The following is a 24,878-nucleotide window of genomic DNA, read 5'->3' on the forward strand; positions in this document are numbered from 1 at the left end:
CGATTCGGCTGCCCAACAACCAAAATGTACGTGTACGGACAAACATGGACGGTCACACTGTCAAGCAAGCGATATTTGAGCTAAGCTACCATTTAAAATGACAATGTGTACTCAGCTTAACCATGCTGCATTATAGTACGTTTAAATATAACCGGATTTAACAAATCCACTGGGTTTCAAATGTCAATTCCATTGCTTATATTTCAAATAAATCCTCATAAAGATGGTTAACCCTGCAAAAGGCTATAATATAAACATGACCTTACTTCAAACTCCATAACCATATGAAAATTATCATCTTCTGAAAGCTGTGTTTATAGCAGTATTTAAGTGATATTGGGTTAGATTTATTGCTGTGGGTTGTATATCTTATGTTGTCAGTCTCATGCACAAAAATATCAGCGAAAAATCGCATTAAAAGGTAACCAAACCGAGTTTTGGACCATGTTGACGATTTTTTGACGATTTTTCAAATATTGTTGACGATTTGACGATTTTTTTAACGATTTCCGATCAAAAACTATCGGCAACGCTGCATCTAACCCACAAACGTCTAAAAATTTACGCTGGGAACATCCAAAACTTCTTTTGTCAACTACGAAAATGCTATTACTTTTCAAAATGATGGATCTGTTAATAGAACATTTTGGTACACTACTCTAGTTATGGTTATTTTCGTTTAGAGTATCATACTTATTTGACAAAATTGTCTTTCAGGCTTCTCGATATACTCACTAAAAACGTTTATATCCCAAAGGAATTATCAAACTGCAAAATATCGATTTACAGTTAGTTCTTCAATGCCATAATTATGTAGGAACTATAATTTTATTAACAAATCTCGTATTTCCCTAATTTACAGAGTTCTCAGCATTCAATTGAATTACTTGAATGGATTGGCGTATATCTGCTGTTAGCTTTGCAAGTTCATCTTTAGCTTCCAGGGCCATTTGGTTAACTGCTGTGCCGATATCAGCAACAACTGCTTCCAAATATGGTTGCTTACGAATTATTTCTTTAAGAGACTCTTTGAAATTTTCAAATATATCCTCTGATGATCTTTGCCACGATTCCAGTAAATTATCTGTTTCATTCCGTGCAACAAATAAATTTTGTTGAATCTTATGTTGGGTTTCATTAAAAGCTACAGCAAGTTCTAGGTATTTTTGCTGGGCATCTTGCTTAATATCTTCTATATCCTTGCGACACTTGACGCTTAAATGGTGTTCTTCGCAAATATAACCAAAATAGTGGGTATCACAGTCTTCATCATTCCATTTGAAATCAGCTTTGCGATAAATTTCAGTACAATGTTCGCCATTTTTATTATTTGGTTCTCCGTTATCCCAATAACTGTAAAAGATTCTTTCTCCAGACGATGATGAATACCAGGCGCGATTTTTATCCTTTGCAGTATTGAATTCATCATGGTGTCCAATCCACAAGTCGCGGGAACTTCCTGGAAAGTATAAAGTATCAATATTTCAATTAGTTTCCAGTGTAGCTTATTAACTCTCACCAAATACGGATCTTAAAAGCGCCACTAATGCTGTATTTTTCGAGGCATTATCAATAACAACAAGTTGCAGTCCTCTGCGGGAACATTCGTCCATAGCTTGCAGCCAATTATACTAAAAAAGGAAAATAATTTATTTTGTATTGCCACCTTTTTTTTAGGGAATTCACACTCTAGCCGATCCCTCGATTAAATATCGACTTCCATCATAGGTCGTATACCAAGTGGCCGCAAAAGACAATTGCAACTGGAAAGCAATGGATAAGATTAGAATGACAACTGAGTACTTGTTGAACGACTTCATTTTTTCAAAAGACACTTCAAACTATTTACCAATTAATTAAAAGACAGCTTATTTATAGAATAGAAAGTTTCTTATCTTGTCGTTTTCATTATTATTAGCATTATGATTTATTTCCTGAACAATCGCAGTCGTATACCGCACAGTAGTATCAGATATTGTCGTAGTTTTTATGGGATTTATTGCACTATTGTTAAATCCATAAATCCATTTTACAAGAGTTTAAGTTACATTTATATGTTAGTTATTAACTGTTTTATTGGTAACTAGCAAAGTAACCGCAACTTTGTATGCGGAAATGGAATAAAATACAAAAATTTCCAAACCTAAATTTATATCTCAATCCTGTTGGATTATTAAAATTTCAAAATTGAGGATTCAAAAACCCTTTAAATTCTACACTCCAACAGTAATCTTAATTTCAGGATTCCAGCTCAATTCGTTCACACACGGAGGAAAAAACGCCTCTCTAACATATGTCCCAAACATATTTTGCAGCAAACTTACATTTGTTTGCAATCAGTCCCAAACATAACATATGTTTGGGTCCTGCAAACAAATATATTTTTGGGTGCAAACAAATTATGTGTTTGGGTACAAATAAATTATATGTTTGGGTGCAAACAAATATGTGTTTGGGTGCAAACAAATACAAACCCAAAAGAGCAAGAGAGCGTAAATTTCAATGTGAAACTCATTGAAATGTATGCTCACTTGCTCTCAGTAAGCGCTCACTGGCTTTCTCAAACATATACTCACATTTATGAATGGAGGTGGTTTATTGAAAGGCATAGAAAAATGCAAAAGCAACAACAGGCACATAGGTACATAAAAATTCCAAAGAAATAAACAACAGACTTTATTAAAATAAAAACTGAATGAAATAATTTATAAAAAGTCGCACTTTTAAAAAGAAAAAAATATAAAGAAACATCGTTGAACGCTTCTCCTTAGTTGTGAAATAAAACACAATTTCCTCAAAGTTGAAATCATCAGCGGGAAATCGGCATCTGGAATCAAATGATTATATAATGTAATAAATAGGTACATCCATATTTCAAATATACATATGTATGTGAAAAATGTATTGATGCCATTACCAATACTTAATGCGATCTTCCTTGTCCAATAAAATATTTCCATTCACCTTTTTCATTCAATTATAAACTGCATTACTTACTTACTTACTTAGCTGGCCCATTACAGAACATTTGTTCTATAGGCCGAACTAAGAAGAGATCTCCATTCCTCTCTATTTGTTGCTTTGCACTCTGGAATACCGCGCCTTTTCATCTCATCATCCACTTGTTTGAGCCATCTATTCCTTGGCCTGCCAATTCTGCGTGCACCGCCATGTGGCATGTATTCATACGCCTTTTTAGCGGGTTCATCATCGCTCATTCTTATGATATGGCCTAGCCAACTCAATCGCTGCATCTCGATACGTTTAACTATATTGATGTCGTTGTATAGCAGATACAGCTCGTGGTTCATGCGACGTCGATATTCACCGTCAACGCAGATTGGTCCGTAGATCTTTCGAAGAATTTTTCTCTCAAACACACCAAGCACTGCCATGTCTGCTTGCGCAAGTACCCAGACTTCGGAGCCATACATCAGCACGGGTAGTATCAGTGTTTTGCAGAGCGTTATTTTTGTTTGACGAGATGTGGCTTTGTTTTTAAACTGCTTACTTAAACCAAAGTAGCATCTGTTGGCCAATACAATTCTTCTTTTTATTTCACAACTGATGTCGTTTGTTGTGTTTACGGAGGTGCCGAGGTAGACGAAGTCTTTTACTACCTCAATATTATAGGAACCAACTTCCACAGTCGGTCCGAGCTCAATGGACGCATTGCGCGTCGACACCATCAACTTGGTCTTCTCACCGTTTACCGCCAGACCCACTTTAGCAGATTCTCCTTCGACCTTTATAAAGGTATCAGTTAATTCCTTTACTGATCGTCCCATGATGTCTATGTCATCAGCATAAGCAAGTAACATGTGACTATTGGTGTAGATTGTGCCACTTCTTTTGACGTTTGCCTCTCGTATAACCTTTTCTAGCAGGATGTTGAAGAGGTCACACGAAAGGCCGTCTCCTTGTCTGAAACCTCTTTTGGTACCAAACTCTTCGGAGAGGTTCTTTTCTATTTTAACTGAGGACCTCGTGTCAGTTAAAGTCATTTTACAAAGCCGGATGAGCTTTGCGGGAATACCAAATTCAGACATGGCTTGGAATACCTTTGAACGCAGCGGGCTGTCGAAGGCTGCTTTATAATCGACAAAAAGGTGGTAGGTGTCGATCTGCACCTCTTATGTCTTCTCCAGGATTTGACGCAGGGTAAATATCTGGTCAATGGTGGACTTGCCAGGTCTAAAGCCGCATTGGTATGGTCCAATTATCTCGTTGACCATAGGCTTTAGTCGTTCGCACAATATCCCTGACACGATCTTGTAGGCAATAGGTAGTAGACTTATGCCCCTATAGTTAGAGCATACAGTCTTATCTCCCTTCTTGTGGACGGGGCACAGGATACTCAGGTTCTAATCGTCGGGTACTCGTTCTTCCTGCCAGATGGTGCTAACTACCTGATGAATACACCTTATCAGCGTGTCGCCTCCGGTTTTGAACAGCTCGGCTGGTAAGCCATCGGCCCCCGCTGCCTTATTATTCTTCAGCCGATTTATTGCTGTCTTTACCTCATCTTGGCTGGGCGGTATACATTCAATACTATCTTCTGGGATTGGGACTGTGGTATCTTCGTCGTCTTCGCTGCTATTGGATACCAACAGATTTGAAAAATGTTCTTTCCATATTCTGAGTACACTATCTGTATCAGTTACCAAATTACCTTGCTGGTCTCTACAGGAGGATGTGCCTGTACCAAAGCCATCAGTTTGATGCTTGACTCTTTGGTAGAATTTTCGGACTTCATTCTGGCTCCTGTACATCTCGATTTTTTCACACTCCCGCTTTTCCATCTCTCTCTTTTTCCTGCGGAAAAGACGTTTCTCCTCTCTCCTTTTCTCCCTGTATCTCTCTCGTGCGCCACGCGTTGCTACGGATTGTAAAGTAGCCTTATATGCCGCATTTTTCTCTTCGGTGGCAGCACGACACTCCTCATCATACCATGGATTCCTTGGTGGAGGTCTCTGGTATCTGGTATGGATTTTGTGGCTGTTTGCATGGAGTGGGCAATGCTTTGCCATTGCGCTGATATGTTATCGGGATGAGGAGTGCTTTGATTAAGCAATTGGGCTAGTTGAGTGGAATATGCTGTGGCTATCTGTTGTGATTGCAGCTTACCGATGTCTAACTTTCGTGTTGTGTCTGTTCGTACTTTGTTTGCTACGTTTAAGCGGGTGCGTACCTTTGCTGCAACAAGGTAGTGGTCCGAATCAATGTTTGCGCCTCGGAACGATCGTACATCCAACACGCTCGATGAATGTCTTCCATCTATCACAACATGATCAATTTGGTTTCTTGTTTTCTGATCTGGAGACAGCCAGGTGCCCTTATGAATATCGAGATGATTAAATCTGGTACTGCTAACTACCATGTTTTTTGCAGCTGCAAAGTCTATCAGCCTCATACCATTGTCAGATGTTTCACTGTGGAGACTGAATTTCCCGACTGTTGGGCCAAAGATATTCTCCTTTCCAATTTTGGCATTAAAATCGCCTAGAATGATTTTAATGTCATGGGTAGGGCAACGGTCATATGGTTCTTCTAAGCGCTCGTAAAATATATCTTTGGTCTGTTCGTCCTTTTCTTCAGTGGGAGCATGAGCGCTCATAAACTGCATTAGACATTTAATTTACTAAAAAGCACAATTTCTTTAAGAAAAGACAAAACACTTATTTATTCACTCACTTTACCGTCTTTACTCAACGAATGTATTTAGAATACTGAAGAAAAAATAAGAACATAATTAATACCATTTTTTTCTTTTCCTCTTCGCTTGCTATGTTGGTTAACAACAACAAAGCAAGAAACACACGTGTTTTACCGTATACACACCACAAAAGCTTCTGCGTCTCCTCCCAGCAAACCAAATGTCGGATATCCGACATATCGAAACAATTTCGGAAGCAAAATCGTTCAGATTTCGTATCGATTTCTATACGATTTTTCGTAGGGGAATTTGTTCAGATTTCGTTCCGATTTCGGAGAAAATGTCGGAAGTAAATTTCCCTTCGAATTTGCTAATGTTTTTCTTCCGATTTCGTTACGAATTCGGATCGATATGTCGGAAACAATTTTCCCTTCGCACAACAACCACCTTTTGTATATATCTAACAAGTAACATTTTAGTTTGTTGTCGAAAAACAAAATGGTTGGTTATAAAATTCGCATATACATTTTTTAAATATTTTAAATATAAATGCAACATATAATAATTCAAGCTAGTGCTGATAGACTCAACATATTCGTACACAAAGTTTACATTGTTCTACTATAACTACAAAATGATAACAACAGTGAAAATCATTAGATATCTTTGAAATTATAATCTTCCAATAAAAAAATTATCAATAAAAAAAGGCATCAGAGAAAAATTTTTTCCTTCGATAATCATACGAAATTATTCCAAAATTGTTCAGAAACCTTTACGAAAGTTCGGAAGTTACCTCAGATTTTCATACGACATTATTCCGAAATCGTTCAGAAATCTGTACGAAAATTCGGAGGAAGAAATTAGAATTCCGAATTTCCCAAGGATTTTCTTCCGATTTCGTTGCGAATTCTGACCGAAATCGATCCGATTTCGCTCCGACATTTCGTTCCGAAATTATGTCAACCACTTCATACAACTTTCGTTAAGATATCGTTACGATTTCGGATCAGATATCGGACGTAACGTCCGACATTTGTTCCGATTTCGTTACGATATCGGTACGATTGGTTCGCTGGGCTATTACACCATACACATAGCTCTATATCAGGGGTGAGCACGCCTATGTGCTAGCACACAGGCAAATTGTGAAAACGTGCTCTTATTTTTTTGTGAACCATAAACAATTAAAGGTTTATGCAATTTTTTATTTATATTTTTTTTTTTATTTGCATTGTGGACGGTTTTAGACAACATTAATGTTTAAAAAATGTTGAAATATGTAATGAAACATCAAGAAAAATTAAATATTAATTCTCCCTTAAATTTGCCTCTCTCTCGATTTTGCTCAGCTCTGCTCTATATAAATGTGAAACATTGTGTGCTTCGTGAGCGTAAATTTACTCACGCTCACCACCAGTTAGAGTCTACACAAGTTGTGAGCGAGAGTAAATTTACGCTCCCAAAACTAACAATGCCCAGGGATGCCAGATAAGTTTGGTCGAAAATCGGCACTTTTCGGGTGCCAAAATCGGCAAAATCGGCAAAAAATTTTCAAAAACGGCAAAAAATCGGCAAATTAAATAACGTTTATTTCAGTTCAAATTATTGCTGTATTTAATAATCATAAGTTAAAAAATAACATTTTAATTGCAACAAAACAATTAACAATTCATAAACCAAGGCAATAATTTAAAATATGTATGAATATAAATGGTTTTACCATATGCATATGTAGTATATATTTATAAGTACGTGTATGTATATATGAAATCAATATATTTTCGATTCAGTCAAGCTAAACAAAACGTATACAAATACTGTCTTAAGGGGTTATTAATAAGGTGATTGTTTTTATACCCTCAGCATTTATGCTAACGAGGGTATATAAACTTTCATACGGGCAAAATGTGCCTCATCGAAATAATGGTTTTAGACCCCAAGTATGTTTGGACGAAATGTGTTTCAGACAATTTGGAGTCGATTTAGCAATGTCCGCCCATCTGTCCGTCTGGTGCGCAGGATAACTCTCGAACGGATGAACCGATTTGGTCCATACTTTTCACATCGTGTAAAGCCCACCAGACTTAGATGAGGTTCCAATACGTACTCAATCGGTCCACTCCTTCGGGAACCTCCCACACAAAAGTCCAAAAATGTTCGGAAAAATTGTACGCGCGATAACTCTTGAAAGGAGTGACTGATTTAGTCGATTTAGTACTTTACACATCCTAATATGTCTACAAGATATAGATTAGGTACGAATATGGACTCTATTTGTCTATTCCTTCGGGTACCTCCCACACTAAATTTCGTATAAGTTTTCTTTAAGACCTGAGGCCCAACTCCGTTTCAATGAAAATGTAAAATGAAAACTTTTACAGAGAAGAAAACTGTCAAATGAAAAAAATTATAAAGGAAATATTTTTCATTTCAATTTTTCATAGAACAAGAATCCAGCCCCTGCTCTCGAATCACTTCGATTTTGGTTGAAACAATTTGCCTCCATTACGACGGTAAAAGCTTTTCAGGGGGATGTCCACACTTCTTGAGAATATAGCCCGAGAGGTGTAAAAACCCCTATGGCACCAAATGTAGTGGTTGTAGAGCACGATAATTCTCGAACTGATCAACCGATTCCAAAAGTTATACGATGACCCACTGAAATGACTAGTGGGCGCGATATCTATCGAAAAGATATAACTTTCAAAATAAAATCCACTTCCCTAATGGACTATGTCGTTCCATTCCTTTAAGAACCACCTCCACAACACTTTTGAATTTAAATTTTAATCCACATTTTTCGGCAAGTTCAAATGTCTAAAAATGGCCACATAATTCTGAAAAGACCTTAAAAACATTCGAACTGTCCGTAGAAGTTTCAATTCACATAGGCTGAGGATATGCCTCTGTCAGCAAAGCCAACTGACACTTTCTTACTAGTTGTATTGGAATTTTGAAATATTGGTTTACAATTAAATTCAATTTCTGTAATAAATATTTGAATTAAAGTTTTGTAACAAATCATGTTTAATGACAACATTATAACAGTTAGACTTATTTAATTTTAAGTAGTCTTTAGTAAAGAGAATTCCTTCCATCGAGTCCCTAACTAATCGATCTCGGCACTTGTTTTTATTTAAATTTACTTGGCTAGAAACACTTTCCATATTTGCTGAAAAATGTGGCAAGACTAAAACATATTTAATAAATTTGGACAAAATAGGAAATAATGATTTAGAATTTGCAAATATTTATTCAAATATTGTTTTCCAAAATTCTAGCAACTCTACGTTTTTAAACAAATTTTTGAAATTTAAACGTGAAAGTTCGCGTGATTCTTGCTTTTCGTTTATGTTTATAAAGCATTCGTATTCCTTTATAATGTCGAAAAATGAATCTTGTTTGTCATTTATTATAAAACTTTGATTTATTGAAGCTAGGCACTTAAATTTATTTTCAAAATTAAACCGCTTCAAAATCTGACCACAAAGTTCAATGTAAAAGTTTGTGCAGTTTCTAATTATTTCCACTAACCCACTTTTCGACAATTTCGTTTTTTGAACAATTACCTTGATGTATATACAGAAGTACACGTTATGGTAATCAAGAAAATTCAAACTGTTTTTATAAAAGGTTAAAAAATGTTATTATTATTAATCAAACTACTCTTGACGATATAGTTGTCTTTGTTATTGTGCCAAATTAGTTCTAGCAACCACAATTTTCATACAAAATGGAAATTTTATGTGAACAAGTTGCCTTAACTAAAAATCGGCATTTTAGGGGTAAAAATCGGCAAATCGGCATTTCTATTTTTTTGGACTAAAAATCGGCAAAATGCCGATAAATCGGCAAATCTGGCATCACTGACAATGCCTCACATTGCTTTATATCGTTGGTTCTCAAAATATTTTGTGCATTAGTCTCTCTGAGTGAGGTTTTCCTTTGCTAAACCACGACGTATGAGAATAATGCGAATATATCGTCACTGTCATGCTTAAGTGTTCCATACGCCATTTGCCTGATTCGAGAAAAACTCAAGTTAATGTTTAAGGCCATACAGGATAAAAATGGTGCAATAATCCAATACTTTAAAAGCTTAGATCTACTTAACTAAACTCATAGAATATATCAGGAGTTTATTTTAGTCAGATATCTGTAAAAGTCTAGAAGTTATGGCCAATTTTTATAATTGCAAAAAGTTGCTGAATTGTTCCATGGAACCTTTTTTCATGTTTTTGGCAGTTTTTGTCACATGGAACACGTTTTGTCACATTTCAGCCAAAACAGTTTTTATCAATCGTGTTCCACCTACCTCATATGAAGTGCTACTGTGTAGTTTAAAAATCAGGACTTTAAATGAAACATTTTTTTTTCTGATATAAATACAATAAGGACCATTATTATAGGTTTCCTTAACATTTATTTAAGGGATTGCCTCCACCCTTTACTATTTTTTGTGGTAAAAATTTCGATCGGACAAAACGGATTGATATTTTGCATTTCTAAGGTAATATAAAAAATTTAAACGCGTTTTTCTTATAATGCCATTTTTGTAGTCGGTGTCCACAATAGTTTCAAGTCGAATGGACGTATTTGCGCATATTTTTGTGGACTCACATCAAATTTTGTCTTTAAATTAGGGTTTTTTTTGTTTAAACGATTGAAAAATCTTCGTTTTCATATAACAATACAATTTTCAAAAATATTTGGTTTTAGAAACTATTATTCTTCAGTTTTTAAACCAAGTCCTTTAAAACAATTTGTTCCATATGCCACATTAGTCGTAACTTTGCAAAAATGGACACTTTTTTGCTCCATACATCAACCGACATGGATATGGAACTAAAAAGTTCAAGGTTGTTTTGTTCCATACGCCAGGCTTTATGGATATGGAACAAAACGACAAGATTTTTTCGGTCACAAAGCGGATATGGAACATACTGGCATCTGAATATCTCAGAAACTATAAGAGATGGAGAAAACCCGACCAAAAAAGCTGAAAGAGGATGGTTCAAAACCTTGTAAGGTACCTTTATCTCAAAATGTCAAAAATGGTGTAAGCATGATACCGACGGTATGTTGTTGTTGCAGTCACGTTAACGTATATAGGTGATCGTGGCTGCTCTATATTATAAAAGAGCATTCCGCAGCCGCGAGAGCCCTGTTGTTACTCTCTTTGACAAAAATCCTCTCTCCACCCATAAAAAATATGTTCTAGCATAAAAAATATATTCGTATCCAAACAAATAAAATTGAGATACACTGTGTGTAATTTTTTGTGTCATGGAAAATTAACCATATTCTGACACCGCAGCGTAATGGAAGACGAAAAATAAGAAGACACGTGTCTCGGCGTTTTTTCCTGTTACTTCGAATTTCGCGGTTATGGGCCCCCAAAAACCTGAGGCCTTGATGTTAAAAAGGATCATTTTGTCAGGCTCATATCTTCTAAACAGCTAAGAATTTTGGTTTACTCATGGAGGCAAAGTTGTAGCTCTCGTCTTAAAGAATAATAATTGTGAAGACACAAAATCCATTCAACCTTATCTTCAAGGTCAAAATCGTTGAGGTCAAGTTTCCGTTATAATTTTTTCTCAGATTTTGGCCTACAGATATCAAACCGATCAAAATTGAATCAAACAACCAACTACAAAAATGTACCTGAATTTTGACCGGTTCGGTATCTATGGACCAGAATCGGAGAAAAAAGTAAATATAAAAATCGAATATTTTCTAAAGTTTTTTGCTATTTTGACCTTTAAGAACAGTTCGTAGTGGGCTCTGATGTTCAACAAAGTTGTATACTGATATATTCGCTACATTATTGTGGTTGAATGTTTTCTTGAATTTTGAATGGTTTAATTTCTATGGAGCAGAAACCGAAAAAAGAAAATAAAAATTGCATTTGTTTTGGTATTTTGACCTTTAAGAATCATTTCTACAGGGTACGTATGTTCTAGAAAGTTGTTAATTGAGATCTAAGGTACATTTCTGTAGTTGGTTGTTTGATTCAATTTTGATCGGTTTGATATCTGTAGGCCAAAATCTGAGAAAAAATTATAACGGAAACTTGACCTCAACGATTTTGACCTTGAAGATAAGGTATCCATTCAACCTTATCTTCAAGGTCAAAATCGTTTGTGTCTTCACAATTATTATTTTTTAAGATGAGAGCTACAACTTTGCCTCCACGAGTAAACCAAAATTCTTAGCGGTTTAGTAGATATGAGCCTGACAAAATGGTCCTTTTTGATATCAAAGCCTCAGGTCTTTGGGGGCCTATAACCGCGAAATTCGAAGTAACAGTGAAAAACGCCGAGACACGTGTCTTCTTATTTTTCGTCTTCTATCACCCTGCGGTGTCAGAATGTGGTTAATTTTTTCGTGTCGCACAGTGATATGTTACAAAATTTTGGAAACATATATTTGTTTGAACACAAAACAAGTAAAAAAGCGTTAAGTTCGGCCGAACTTGTCATACCCTCCACCATAAAATATTCTGAACTAAAATGGAATAATTAGTTTTTATTCCTGTCCCCAACTTTAAGTGGGTACGTTAAAATGTCAGATAATGTACATAAAATGCTTCATTTGGGAGGCCCTTTTTTATGGTGCCTATATGTTGACAATTTTTGGTGGGCTAGAAATTCGGAGGTACCGTTATATAGGGGTAATAATAAAACATGGACCTATGTTGACAGTTTTTGATGGGAGCCTTTATTGTTAAATAACTCCTAATTCGGTTAAAAATTGTAGCTAGAATCCTCAAAATACCGAAAATTGGTACATAACGTGGGAACTTCAAATGTCATTAACAGCTAGTTCGGAGGTATATGGGCTATACGAAAATATGAATTTAATTAAATGAACAATTTTTGTGGCAGAATTTTTGTTAGCTTTTTAATTTCAAATTACAGAAAGTTCGTCCAAAAAATAAAGCTAAGGTACGGAGAATCGGGAGGTTTGTTTTGGTGCTATACCAAAACATGGACGTACGTTCGGTTAAACATTTTAAGTAAAATCCTCACAGTACCGAAAATCGGGAAGTATCGTTATATTGGGGCTATGTTGAAAATTGTTGATGCAGATGTGTGGTGACCACTACAACCTTCAAATGTCAAATTACAGTTATTTCGGTTAAAATTTGTAGCTAAAATTGCCAAATTACTGAAAATTGGGAGGTACCGTTATATGGGAGCTATATCCGAACATGGACCTATGTTGACAATTTTTGATGGAGAGGTGTTGTGACCACTAAGAACTTCAAATGTCAAATTACTGCTAGTTCGGTTTAATATTGTAGCTAAAATCATCAAATTACTGAAAATCGGGAGGTACTTTTATATGGGGGCTTTATCAATACATCGACATTTCTTGACAATTTTTGGTGGAGAGGTGTGGTGACCACTTACTTACTTACTTACTTAGTTGGCCCATTACAGAACATTTGTTCCATAGACCGAACTAAGAAAAGATCTCCATTCCTCTCTGTTTTTCGCTTGACTTTTTGGAATACCGCGCCTTTTCATTTCTTCATCCACTTGTATGCTCCATCGAAGCTTAGGCCTGCCGATTCTGCGTGCACCGCCATGTGGCATGTATTCATACGCCTTTTTAGCGGGTTCATCATCGCTCATTCTCATGATATGGCCTAGCCAACGCAATCGTTGCATCTCGATACGTTTAACTATATTCATGTCTTTGTCTTTGTGTGGTGACCACTAAGAATTTCAAATGTAAAATGTTCAAATTACAGATAATTCGGTTAAAAAGGTAAGGTTAAATTCTCAAAATACCGAAAATCGGGAGGTACCGTTATATGGGGCTATACCAAAACATGGACCTATGTTCACAATTTTTTCGACTATAAGTTTTTTGGTCACTAAGAACCCTAAATATCAAATTATAGCTAATTCGGTCTAGAAATGTGACTTAAAACGTCAAAATACCTGAAATCGGGCGGTAACGTTATATGGGGGCTATTCCAAAACATGGACTTATGTCCACTAGTTATACACGTTTATTGACATTTAAGAACCCTAAATGTCAATTTATAGCTAAATCGGTCTGGGCACCGTTATATGGGGGCTATACCAACTCCGTTATATGGGGGATATACCAAAACGTGGACCGATATAGTCCATCATCGAACTTGACCTGCCTGCAAACAAAAGACGAATTTTCCCAAAATGTCAGACAATTTTGGTGGAGAGGTGTGGTGACCACTAAGAACTTCAAACTTCAAATGTTGAAATTACAGCTAATTCGGTTAAAACTTGTAGGTAAAAATCTCAAAATACCGAGAATCGGGAGGTACCGTTATATGGGGCTATACCAATACATGTACCTATGTTCATAATTTTTTCGAATATAAGTTTTTTGGTCACTAAGAACCCTAAATATCAAATATAGCTAATTCGGTCTAGAAATGTGACTTAAACGTCAAAATACCTGAAATGGGGTGGTAACGTTATATGGGGGCTATTCCAAAACATTGACCTATGTCCACTAGTTTTGTTATATAAGTGTATTGACACTTAAGAACCCTAAATGTCAAATTATAGCTAAATCGGTCTGAAAATGTAGCTAAAAACGTCAAAATACCGTAAATCGGGGGGTACCGTCATATGGGGGCTATACCAAAACGTGGACCTATGTCCACAAGTTTTGTTATATACGTTTATTGACACTTAATAGCCCTAAATGTCAAATTATAGCTAAATCGGTCTGAAAATGTAGCTAAAAACGTCAAAATACCGTAAATCGGGGGCACCGTTATATGGGGGCTATACCAAAACGTGGACCTATGTCCACAAGTTTTGGTATACAAGTTTATTGACGCTTAAGAACCCTAAATGTCAAATTATAGCTACATCAGTCTGAAAATGTAGCTAAAAACATAAAAATACCGTAAATCGGGTGGTACCGTTATATGGGGGCTATACCAAAACGTGGGCCTATGGCCACAAGTTTTGTTATATAAGTTTATTGACACTTAAGAACCCTAAATGTTAAATTATAGCTAAATCGGTCTGAAAATTTAGCTAAAAACGGCAAAATACCGTAAATCGTTGGGTACCGTTATATGGGGGCTATACCAAAACGTGGACCGATGTAGCCCATCATCGAACTTGACCTGCCTGCAAACAAAAGACGCATTTTCCCAAATTTTTCAGCGTTCTATCTCCATTTTTGTGGATGCTAGAGTGATTACCACAGACGGACGGACGGACGTGCACAGATCGACTCAGAATTTTACCCTGATCAAGAATATATATACTTTATAGGGTCGCAAATGAGTATTTCAATGCTCCAATGGATCCAAACATTGGTTGTTCCCACACATATTTCTAACATATATTATTCTGGTGCACAAATTGTACAAACTTGAGTACCTTTTAGTATTAATAACCTCGGCCTTTAGGCCAAAGAGGGTATGTACATAATGGGTTTAGATCCCAAGTATGTTTGGACGAAATCTTGCTGGCTGGTACGCACGATGACTCTCGAACGAGGCAACCGATCGGGTCCAAAATTTGACATTCATAATATTTTGTCCAAACATAGTTTAAGTTCGAAGATGGGCCATATCGATTCCCGACTGTTGGGTCAGAGATATTCTCCTTTCCAATTTTGGATTTAAAATCGCCTAGGATAATTTTATTGTTCTGGGCAGGACAACGGTTATGCGCTCGTAAAATATATCTTTGGTCTGCTTGTCCTTGTCTTTGGTAAAATCATGGACGCAAATAAGGCGGATGTTGAAAAAAGTTTATTTTATCAGAATTGTAGCAAGTCTCTCCCAATCATCGGGGTGCAACTGAAGACCAGATGTTTTAACTTCCGACTATCTACAAATCAGCAACCAGTGCGTGCGTCAACTTTAGATGTTGATGTGGCGTGTTCCCTATGCCTCGTATTTCCTCTATGCCAGCCGGTAATATCGGCCTTGTATTTTGTAAATACATCTGCCAGTGGGTAAACTGCACCAGGGGCAGATTCACCGATCCTTAATACGCTTGAATGGGGTTTTCAATTTGTACGTTTTTGTTTCTCTTTTTCTTTAAATTTGGCATTCCATTTTTAACACGCCCAATATATTGTGCTAAATTGATAAAGGATTTTAGTCTTGACCTTGGATCGCTTTGTTTCTTATCACCTTTATTTATCATTAGTTTCTTATCACTCATTTTTCTTTGAAATGTACGTGTGTGCGTGTATGGTTCCGTGCGTGTATTCTTCATTCATTTGTTACAGTTTGTAATCCCTGACCATAACCATTTTACCGCAGTAATTAACATGAATCCAATTAAGTTAAAAATCATATTAGAGTATGAGGAACATACAGAAGCCTCCTATATTCCATCAGTCATTCATCTGTAAATCCATATACATCACCTACATTCATGAATGGATTTTGGATGGCTGAAAAACAAGGAAAGGAAATTTCTGATATTTTTACTACGAAGGCCTTTTCAAGAGGCCTTTCTGAGAGAAGGTTTGTGGGGGAAAGGTTGGATATTTCTGTTTTATCATTGAAGCATCTTTTCAGATGTAAATTTAAATATCGGTGTATATAAAATTATAAAACAGAGGGTCATGAGTTCGATAAAGCGTAGTAAAATAAAATAATAAATAAATAAAAAATAATAAATAAAAACTGCAATTAGTTGTTGATGTGTAGGTACACATATAAATATTGAGAGCCATATGAGAAGAATAACACATTACAAAGTAATGTAAACAAAATTCCTTTGCCAGAAGCTCAAAAAGGGATATTCCTAATAAAACAAGGCAAAAGTATTTGTCGGTTTTTCTGGTCGGATGGGAAGGGGGTTTTTGTGAAGTTTTGAATCAGCACTGTCTGAAGGTAATTTCAGACAAAGATGGTTTACGTTGGGGATCTCTTTGATTCGTCGGTATTCGGGAACTTGGAAAGCGGGATCTGTCAGATAGTAAGGTGCACTATATTTCCTCTAATAGCGTGGTTTTTAGATCCTAAGGCAAATTTTGGTGTGACCTCAAGGCATGTGTCGTCGAGATCAGGTGATTACGATCTGGTTGAATTAGATGTGAGTGCAATGGCACATACAGTCCTACATGCTACAAATGCATTACAAGCTAGTAGAGGATTAGTTGACAATTAGGGTTTTGGGTAGGGAAAATCCCGCACCGGGAATTCCCGGGAATTCTCGGTTTTTTGGTTACGGAATTTTCCCGGGAAACAATATCATATTTCCCGGGAAATCGGGAAATATCTTTTTACATTTATCACAACTAATATTGAATAATGAATAAACTATGCCCGTTACTTTTATACCATAGAATCAAAATTCGATTAGATTTTATAGAATCGATAAATTACAAAATATTTGGAAATAACTTTAATCTACAGAAGTGTTTTCAGGGAAAAAGTTATAAGAGCCGCACCAAAAACATGGACTATAACGACGGATTTTTATTCTGTTTTTTAAGTGCAAAAGAATATTTTGTATTTTAAAGTCCCATTTTTATACCCTCAGCCATTGGGCTAAAGAGGGCCCTGCTTGCTGGCTGGTGAGCACGATAGCTTTCGAACGAAGCCACCGATCAAGTCAAAAATTTGGCATTCGAATATTTTTCAAACTTAGTTTAAATTCGAAGATGGACCCTATTCCCTACAAAAGTTCAACAGTTATCGCTAAAATGGTGCCCACGATAACTCTCGAAGGGAATAACTGATTCGGTCATAATTTTGCATATGGTAATATTAGTTCCAGGCATAGAACGGGCTCCACACAAAATTCGGAAAAGTGACGTTTTAGAGCTCTTCTTGGATCGATTTGCATTTTTTCAGCAATTTGTTTTTACATCCCCCTTTACGACGGTACAAATTTTATCGGGGGGCAAGTCCATACTTCCTGAGATAATGTCGTAAAAGCACCAAGAAACAACTAAAATGGAAAATTGGCAAATAACTCCCGCAGGAAGTTTATGATTGGTCCTAACTTTGCATATCGTATTATTTCATCTAGTAATGTATCAGGTTGGAATATGGACTATATCGGTCCAGCCCTTCGTGTACCTCCAACACAAAATTTAGGAAAAGTGTAGTTTAACAGCTCATCTTCGATCGTTTTGAAATTCTTTTCGAAAAGTTCTACTTAAAGGCCCTGTTACGACGGCGCAACTTTTGTTGGGAGGGCAAGTCCCCTCTTCCTGAGGTAAAGGCACAAAATATCAAAAAAGCCTGCCGATACCAACTACATTGGGTAGGACGTAAGATAATCGTCGAAGGATGAAATCTCCCACACTCTCTCGTTTAAATGTTTGGCAACATGTTTTGTGTGGAAAATGGTAAAAATTTTGTCCTAAGAAATTGGCTCAAAAACTCAAAAAGCCCCTAGAAACGTCAGAAGTATTGTGTTTGCTTCTTTTTTTAGGTCCGAGGCTGAGGGTATATCTCAGTTGGCACAGCCGCAATCTTAAACATAAGAATAAGACATACGATTTTCGAGGTCCATAAAATTGGAATTTCTGATCAATAACTTCATTGTTTGAGCCAAATCACTTTCCATAGAGCGATTTCATTAGCTTTGAATAATGGAAATAATCAGTGTGTGTCAAATCCGGGCAATTTGGTACATTTTTCTATATTTTTTCGTTTTTAATCGATAGAGCGAACACGTGTCATGCATTTTTGAGCTCGCAACTCTTTGAAAATATTGTAAGTTACTATGGGAAGATAAAAAAATCACGGAAATATTGATCCACTCTCGTATTTTAAAATTTCCCGGAAAAACCCGGATTCCCGGGAATGGCGAGTTTTTGATTCCCGTTTCCCGGGAATGATAAAAACCGGGAAAACCCAAAACCCTATTGACAATACGACAATTTCTACAGATTATGATAAAGCCAAGAATGATGCGAAGCAATATTCGGCTGGAATCAGGACAGAAACAATGGACAGGGGCGACCTATACTCGTACACGAGTCTCAAGACTTTGGGGGATATTTTTTGAGAGCAACATAGTAGGCAACTCCTCGACTATTTGGACATGTTTGCTTGAGATCAGAATTGGAGCATACATGCAGAAGACGTGTTACTACATTATAAGCCAGCTCAAGTTTATGAGGAAATTCCAAAGAATTTATCCTCATGCTCGGTGCATGGGGGTGCCACCTTGGTGCCATGATAAGCACACCAGCAGCCTTGAACACTGTTTGCCCTGGCTAGGAAACAAAAATTTTTAACAGAGGCAAAAAAAACCCTCAGTGTAAGGTGAATAACTGGCGGAATGATCAAGAATAACGCTGAAGAACAATTCTTCGTCAGTACGTCCACAGGCTTTAATGACGTTAAGTTGGGTGAGTTGCCTGAGAAACAAGATTTATCTCGGAAGACCAACCAATTCCAACAGCTACACCGCCGAAGGTTCGCAGCCTTTGCCCAAGTAAGTGATAAATTCTCAGACAGTCAATCCATCGACCTCTTATGCAGCCGTCTTGGACCAGAAAGCCAAGGAAAAAACCCAGTACTCTTAAGGCGAACACCAACTCAGAAAAACCGATCACAGACACATGAGCCTAGAAGTCATGTACATAGAACACTGTGATATGGAACATTCTATCTGTGTCATGTCTTCTGTAACTGTGAATGTGTGCACTTCCGAGGCTGATCTGGTCTTAGCAGCCTCCAGAATTACTGCGCCAGAACCGCTCCCAGCGTGTCTTTAACTAATTCGTCGGAACATTAAATAGCCCCGAAGTCCCCCAAAACGAAACGCATGTTGTTGTTCAGCGCCGTTCAGAAATACATCGTTTCCGCAACAATTTCAACGAAGATATAGACTTTATGAGTCGGGGAAACATCATGGTCGGTGCGATCTAGGAAACAAAGGTCACCGTCACCTGTAGCTTGCAACGTTGCGATGGTTGGATGAGGACTTGTCTTCCGCATACTTGATCTTTACTTTAGTGACCCATACATGGAATTGTATAGGGGTAGGACTAAAGTTCGGTACTGCCGAGGTAGAGTTGCGTAATAGGTTTTACATACCGCCCATGAATAGTTGTGCCCCGTTTAATACGCCTGATATTAGTTCGCTTATGGAAGCCCATAACCATCTGGTACTAGAGGGGATGCTTTCAATGCTCACTACAAGCCTTAGGTCAGAGAATTTACCATTTACCTCTTCAGAGTTGAGAGAATTTTCCGTCTGCATTTGCTCGCTACATACGTGCTGGTCGAATACCCGAAAGTAGTCAAAATTTCTCATAAGAGAAGAGGGGACTAGGAAATGAGTATGGAGAGCTTAGTTGTACGAAGCCTGAATACCACATGAGTTAGGGAACATGCTCTTGAAGTCAACAGGCTAGTAGGAAAGCATAAGCGGAAAATGGACAGACCACATGAAGCAATTCAACCTTAATTCAGGATTAAGTGTAGGCAAAGATTAAATCACTCTCGAGTGACAGGGAGAAAAGGAGTTTGCTACGCCGTATAAGAGCCCTCTCACTCGAGGCAAAGCCACAATATACGATGAGCGATATTGCAAATGTCATTCGAATAAGCTTGAACTTCTATGAAATTTGGATACATTCTTCGTGAAACTTCAATTACCTATGACTCCTATTCCATAATGGGGTCCAATGTTGGCATTAATATAAGTTGATCGTTAAAATATCAGGTGATTTTTATTGCTTTGGGACTGAGCCAACATACTATAAAAAAGAAAACTGTTAGAATTTAAAATTTGCAATCGTGCTCAAATTATTAAAGAATGTGCTATTTCGGTGAAAGGCTCCAAACCGTTCAAATTTTGGGATTTTTGAAAGAAAATTGTAAAAAACAAGTAAAAAGTATCAGTCGGGTTTACCGACAGAGACATACCCTCAGTATGTGTGCATTGAAACGTCCATCTATTGACATTATCGAATCTACGGATTACGGATTTTGCCGACAAAAACTATATTTGGTTTTAAGCTCAAATATGTTGCGGAGAAAGTATTTGAAGGAATGGACCGACACAGTTCATTTTGGAAGTAGATCTTATTTTGGGATTCATTCCTTTTGATGGAAGCATCGGTATAACTTTCCAAAGGTTCTTCGAACAAATCCTTAAATGTGCTTAAACAAAAATGTTGAACTTTTATGGGGGAGGTACCCTAAGGAGAATATCGATTTCTGAAGTAAAACTACATTTGGAAAAAATATTAGGAGATCCAAGGTTTGGACGGTTGCTCCGTTCAGCAGATATAGTGCGTACTTTTTTGTGACATTTTTAACTCTTGGGGGTGAGGCGAAGTACCGGAAGGTACGCACCGACAGTGCCAATCTTCAAGCTTAACCTTAGTTTGGACTAAATTCTTCGTAATGCCCAAATTTTGGATGGAATCCGCTGATCGTATGCATAGTGCCATAGGGATTTTTACAGCTTTCGGGCGATTTTCTCAGAAAATATGGACTTGCCCCTGAAAAAAAAATGCACCGTCGTCATAGGGGTGGCGAATACAAGTTGTTACGACAAAGATAAAAGCGATTCGAAAGCAGGCCTTAAACTGCATGTTTCCGAAATTTTATGTGAGATGTACCTGAAGTAGTTGACATATATAGTCCATATTCAAACCCGATCAATGTCTCGTAGAAATATTACGATGTGCAAATCGGTTACAGCCTTCAGAAGTTATCGTGGGCACAAATTTTCCGAATATTTTCGAATTTTTGTGGGTGAGGTACCTAAAGGAATGGACCGATATGGCACACCTTCGGACTTAAACCGAATCGGCAGATCCGTTCGATAGTTATCGTGCGCTCCAACCTCTACCCATTGTGCAATAGGGGATTTTTACAACTTTCTCAGGAAGTATGGACTTGCCCCTGATAAAACTTGTACCTTCGTAATGGGGACAGCGAGTACAAGTTGCTACAATAAAAATTAAAATGATCGGAGAGCAGGTCCTAAACTGAACTCTTCCGAAATTTTGTGTGGGAGGTACTCGAAGGAGTGGACCTTTAGAGTCCATATTGGAACCTCCTCTATGCCTGGTAGAAATTTCAAAATGTGCAAAGTATGGACCAAATCAGTTGGTCCCTTCAAGAGTTATCGTGCGGACAAACTTTCCGAACTTTTATGGGGGAGGTACCCGAAGGGGTAGACCGATATGGCCCATCGGCTCATCCGTTCGAGAGTTATCGTCCGCACCAGCCAGCCAGACAGACGGACGGACATTGCTAAATCGAGTCCAAATTGTCTGAAACGGATTTCGTCCAAACATACTTGGGGTCTAAAACCGTTATTTCGATCAGGAACATTTTGTCCGTATGAAAGTGTATATACCCTCGTTAGCATAAATGCTGAGGGTATAATAAAACACGACTTTATCGAAGCAACACTTTTTGTTGAAAGATACTTCATGAGTGTACAAAACAAGATATATAAACATATGACAGCATATTCGACTAATGTCAACTAAATGAAGTAGCAAATAAAATTATGAAATGTGCTATTGAAATGAAACGGTTTGTTTGTGCTACCATCTATGAAATATGAAAATTTCCGCAGCTAATTTTACTGAAACACTGGACGGCCACCACCAGATGGACGGCTGAAATGAGGCTCCACTTGAATATATTGGTCGATGTTGAGCTGTTTTCGACAACAAACCTCGACAAAATATGGGGTGTAACGTTCGATAACTTGTTTAAGTCGACCGCCCAAGCCACGGCTATTTGGGACAAGATCAGAAGTAGGAAAATTGGACCGAAAGGTATTTGCAGTCACAAAGGTGGCTACATATTCCCTAACCTGTATGTAATTCTATCATATATACATTGCTAAAAAGGCCCGCATGGTAGCAAGGATTTTGTAGTTTCTATCCTGTGTTTTCATAACTATGCGAGAGTGAGTACAGATTCGGGTATGATTGTTTGGATGAGTATAAAGTAGTAGTACTGGTGGAGATGCAATATATAATAGTTATCTTTTACACACATACATAAATGTATTCATGTATATTGTTGTCGCCTACGTTTGAATGTGTTTCTGTCGTGTACATTGAAGTATACTTCTGGTGATCATACAATATATTTTAGTAGCTTTATGTCGGTCCATATAAATAAATATGAGAGTATCTCTAACATACATAATGCCATAAATATATTTATGGACTATGAAAACATATAAAATGTACAACATACATGTATGTATGTCGCATTTCACATACGAGCCGTATGATACGGCCTGTAGTGGCCAGGTTGACATGAGTGAATTGTGTTATTGACACAAAATATAATGTTGCGAGCTTGACACATACACTCCGGTTCATCTGAATAGAACCAGCCAATATTTGTCTACAAATACCGTTATATCAGACGAATGGAGAGGAATTGTAAATTATATAATTTTATGGAAATGTAGAGTATATAGAAGCCGATATTTTCAATACCTAACATGTTTCACATAAGCGTCATAACGGTACTTTTTACTCGCTTTATTAAAAAATGTCAAAATATTAGCATGTTTTAATGGTTCACCAGGATAGAACCACCCTAAGAATTTACACAAATCCTTTGTTAGATGTGGTAAACTTTAACAAAAAACTATTTATAATTATAAATAAATGCCGTTAGTGTCGATTGCCAACAAATACTGTGCAAAAATTTGTATTAGGGTCTTGAAATTTGATGAAAATCGAGGCTTAGAGCTCAAAAAAATATTTTTATGAAGAAATCGGTAGAAATAATTTAAAAATCAAAATTTTATACTGAATTATGTTCAAAATTTTCTATACTACAATAAAATCACAAAAAAAGTCACATTTGATAGGTTTATGAGTCCGAAACAGAGGAAATATGGTAAAGATAAATCAAAATTCTACCTTTCCAATCCAAAATTTGATATTTTATCTCAGGAAAGTGAATGCAAATCGATGGGTTTCACCCAGTTTCGTTGGCTGTGGACATCTACAGGTCCAAAAAATAAAGAAAATTCCACCGCCGAACGCTTCATATTTATATGGACCTTTCCAATCCAAAATTTGATATTTTTTCTCAGGAAAGTGAATGCAAATCGACGGGTTCCACCCAGTTTCGTTGGCTGTGGACATCTACAGGTCCAAAAAATAAAGAAAATTCCACCGCCGAACGCTTCATGTCAACATCAAGGGCTTTGATTTAGAAGATATCGCATGACATGAAAAGCACAGAAACAAAGGCGATTTTTTTGTGTAATAACGGATCAGAAATATTTTTTCGGTACTTATACTATGAGTAAAAGATGTGTGAACATCATAACCATCAAAATTAAACCCTTTCCTTTCGAAAAAATTAACGTCTGCCTTCCCCTATCGCTAAGCTGTTTCTTCACATCAAATGTCTTAGAACCTTTTGAAATTCCAAGGACTTGATGGTGACATGAAGCGTTCGGCGGTGGAAGTTTCATTATTTTTTGGACCTGTAGATGTCCACAGCCGACGAAACTGGGTGGAACCCATTGATTTGCATTCACTTTCCTGAGATAAAATATCAATTTTTGGATTGGAAAGGTAGAATTTTGAATTATTTTTACCATATTTCCTCTGTTTCGGACTCATAAACCTAACAAATGTGACTTTTTTGTAATTTTATTGTAGTATAGAAAATTTTTTAAATAATTCAGTATAAAATGTTGTCTTTATAAATTGTTTCTACCGATTTCTTCATAAAAATATTTTTTGGAGCTCTAAGCATCGATTTTCATCAAATTTCAAGAAACTAATACAAATTTTTGCACAATATTTGACAGCAATTAACACTCACGAAATTTATTTATAATTATAAATAGTTTTTTGTTAAAGTTTACCACATCTAACAAAGGATTTGTGTAAATTCTTAGGGTGGTTCTATCCTGGTGAAGCATTAAAACATGCTAATATATTGACATTTTTTAATAAAGCGAGTAAAAAGTACCGTTATGACGCATATGTGAAACATGTTAGGTATTGAAAATATCGGCTACTATATACTCTACATGTCCACAAAATTATAATTTACAATTCCTCTCCATTCGTCAGATATAACGGTATTTGTAGACAAATATTGTATGGTTCTATTCAGATGAACCGGAGTGTATATTTGTATATGTCGAAACAGTATGGCCATAATAAAGACTTTTTTAAATGAATTTCAAATAGATACCCGTATGTGTATAGAGAATTTGCATGCGGCGAATACCAACAACATTTTCATTAAAGTTTT

At 36.8% G+C, this 24,878-nt stretch overlaps 1 protein-coding gene across 1 annotated transcript; it reads right to left on the reverse strand.

Moving 5' to 3' along the window:
* Positions 1–814: 814 nt before the first annotated feature.
* LOC141396861 (uncharacterized) lies at positions 815–1,826 on the reverse strand. The gene is made up of 3 exons (XM_073972535.1): positions 1,689–1,826; positions 1,520–1,631; positions 815–1,459 (listed from the first exon to the last, which is right to left on the reverse strand). Exons 1-3 carry the CDS (start codon positions 1,818–1,820, stop codon positions 852–854), a joined length of 852 nt encoding a protein of 283 aa, XP_073828636.1. The 5' UTR covers positions 1,821–1,826; the 3' UTR covers positions 815–851.
* Between the last annotated feature and the right edge of the window lie 23,052 nt (positions 1,827–24,878).

Source organism: Musca autumnalis, unplaced genomic scaffold, assembly GCF_047663935.1.
Source record: "Musca autumnalis isolate F117 unplaced genomic scaffold, ASM4766393v1 scaffold_3, whole genome shotgun sequence".
In the NCBI taxonomy this organism is placed as follows: domain Eukaryota; kingdom Metazoa; phylum Arthropoda; class Insecta; order Diptera; family Muscidae; genus Musca; species Musca autumnalis.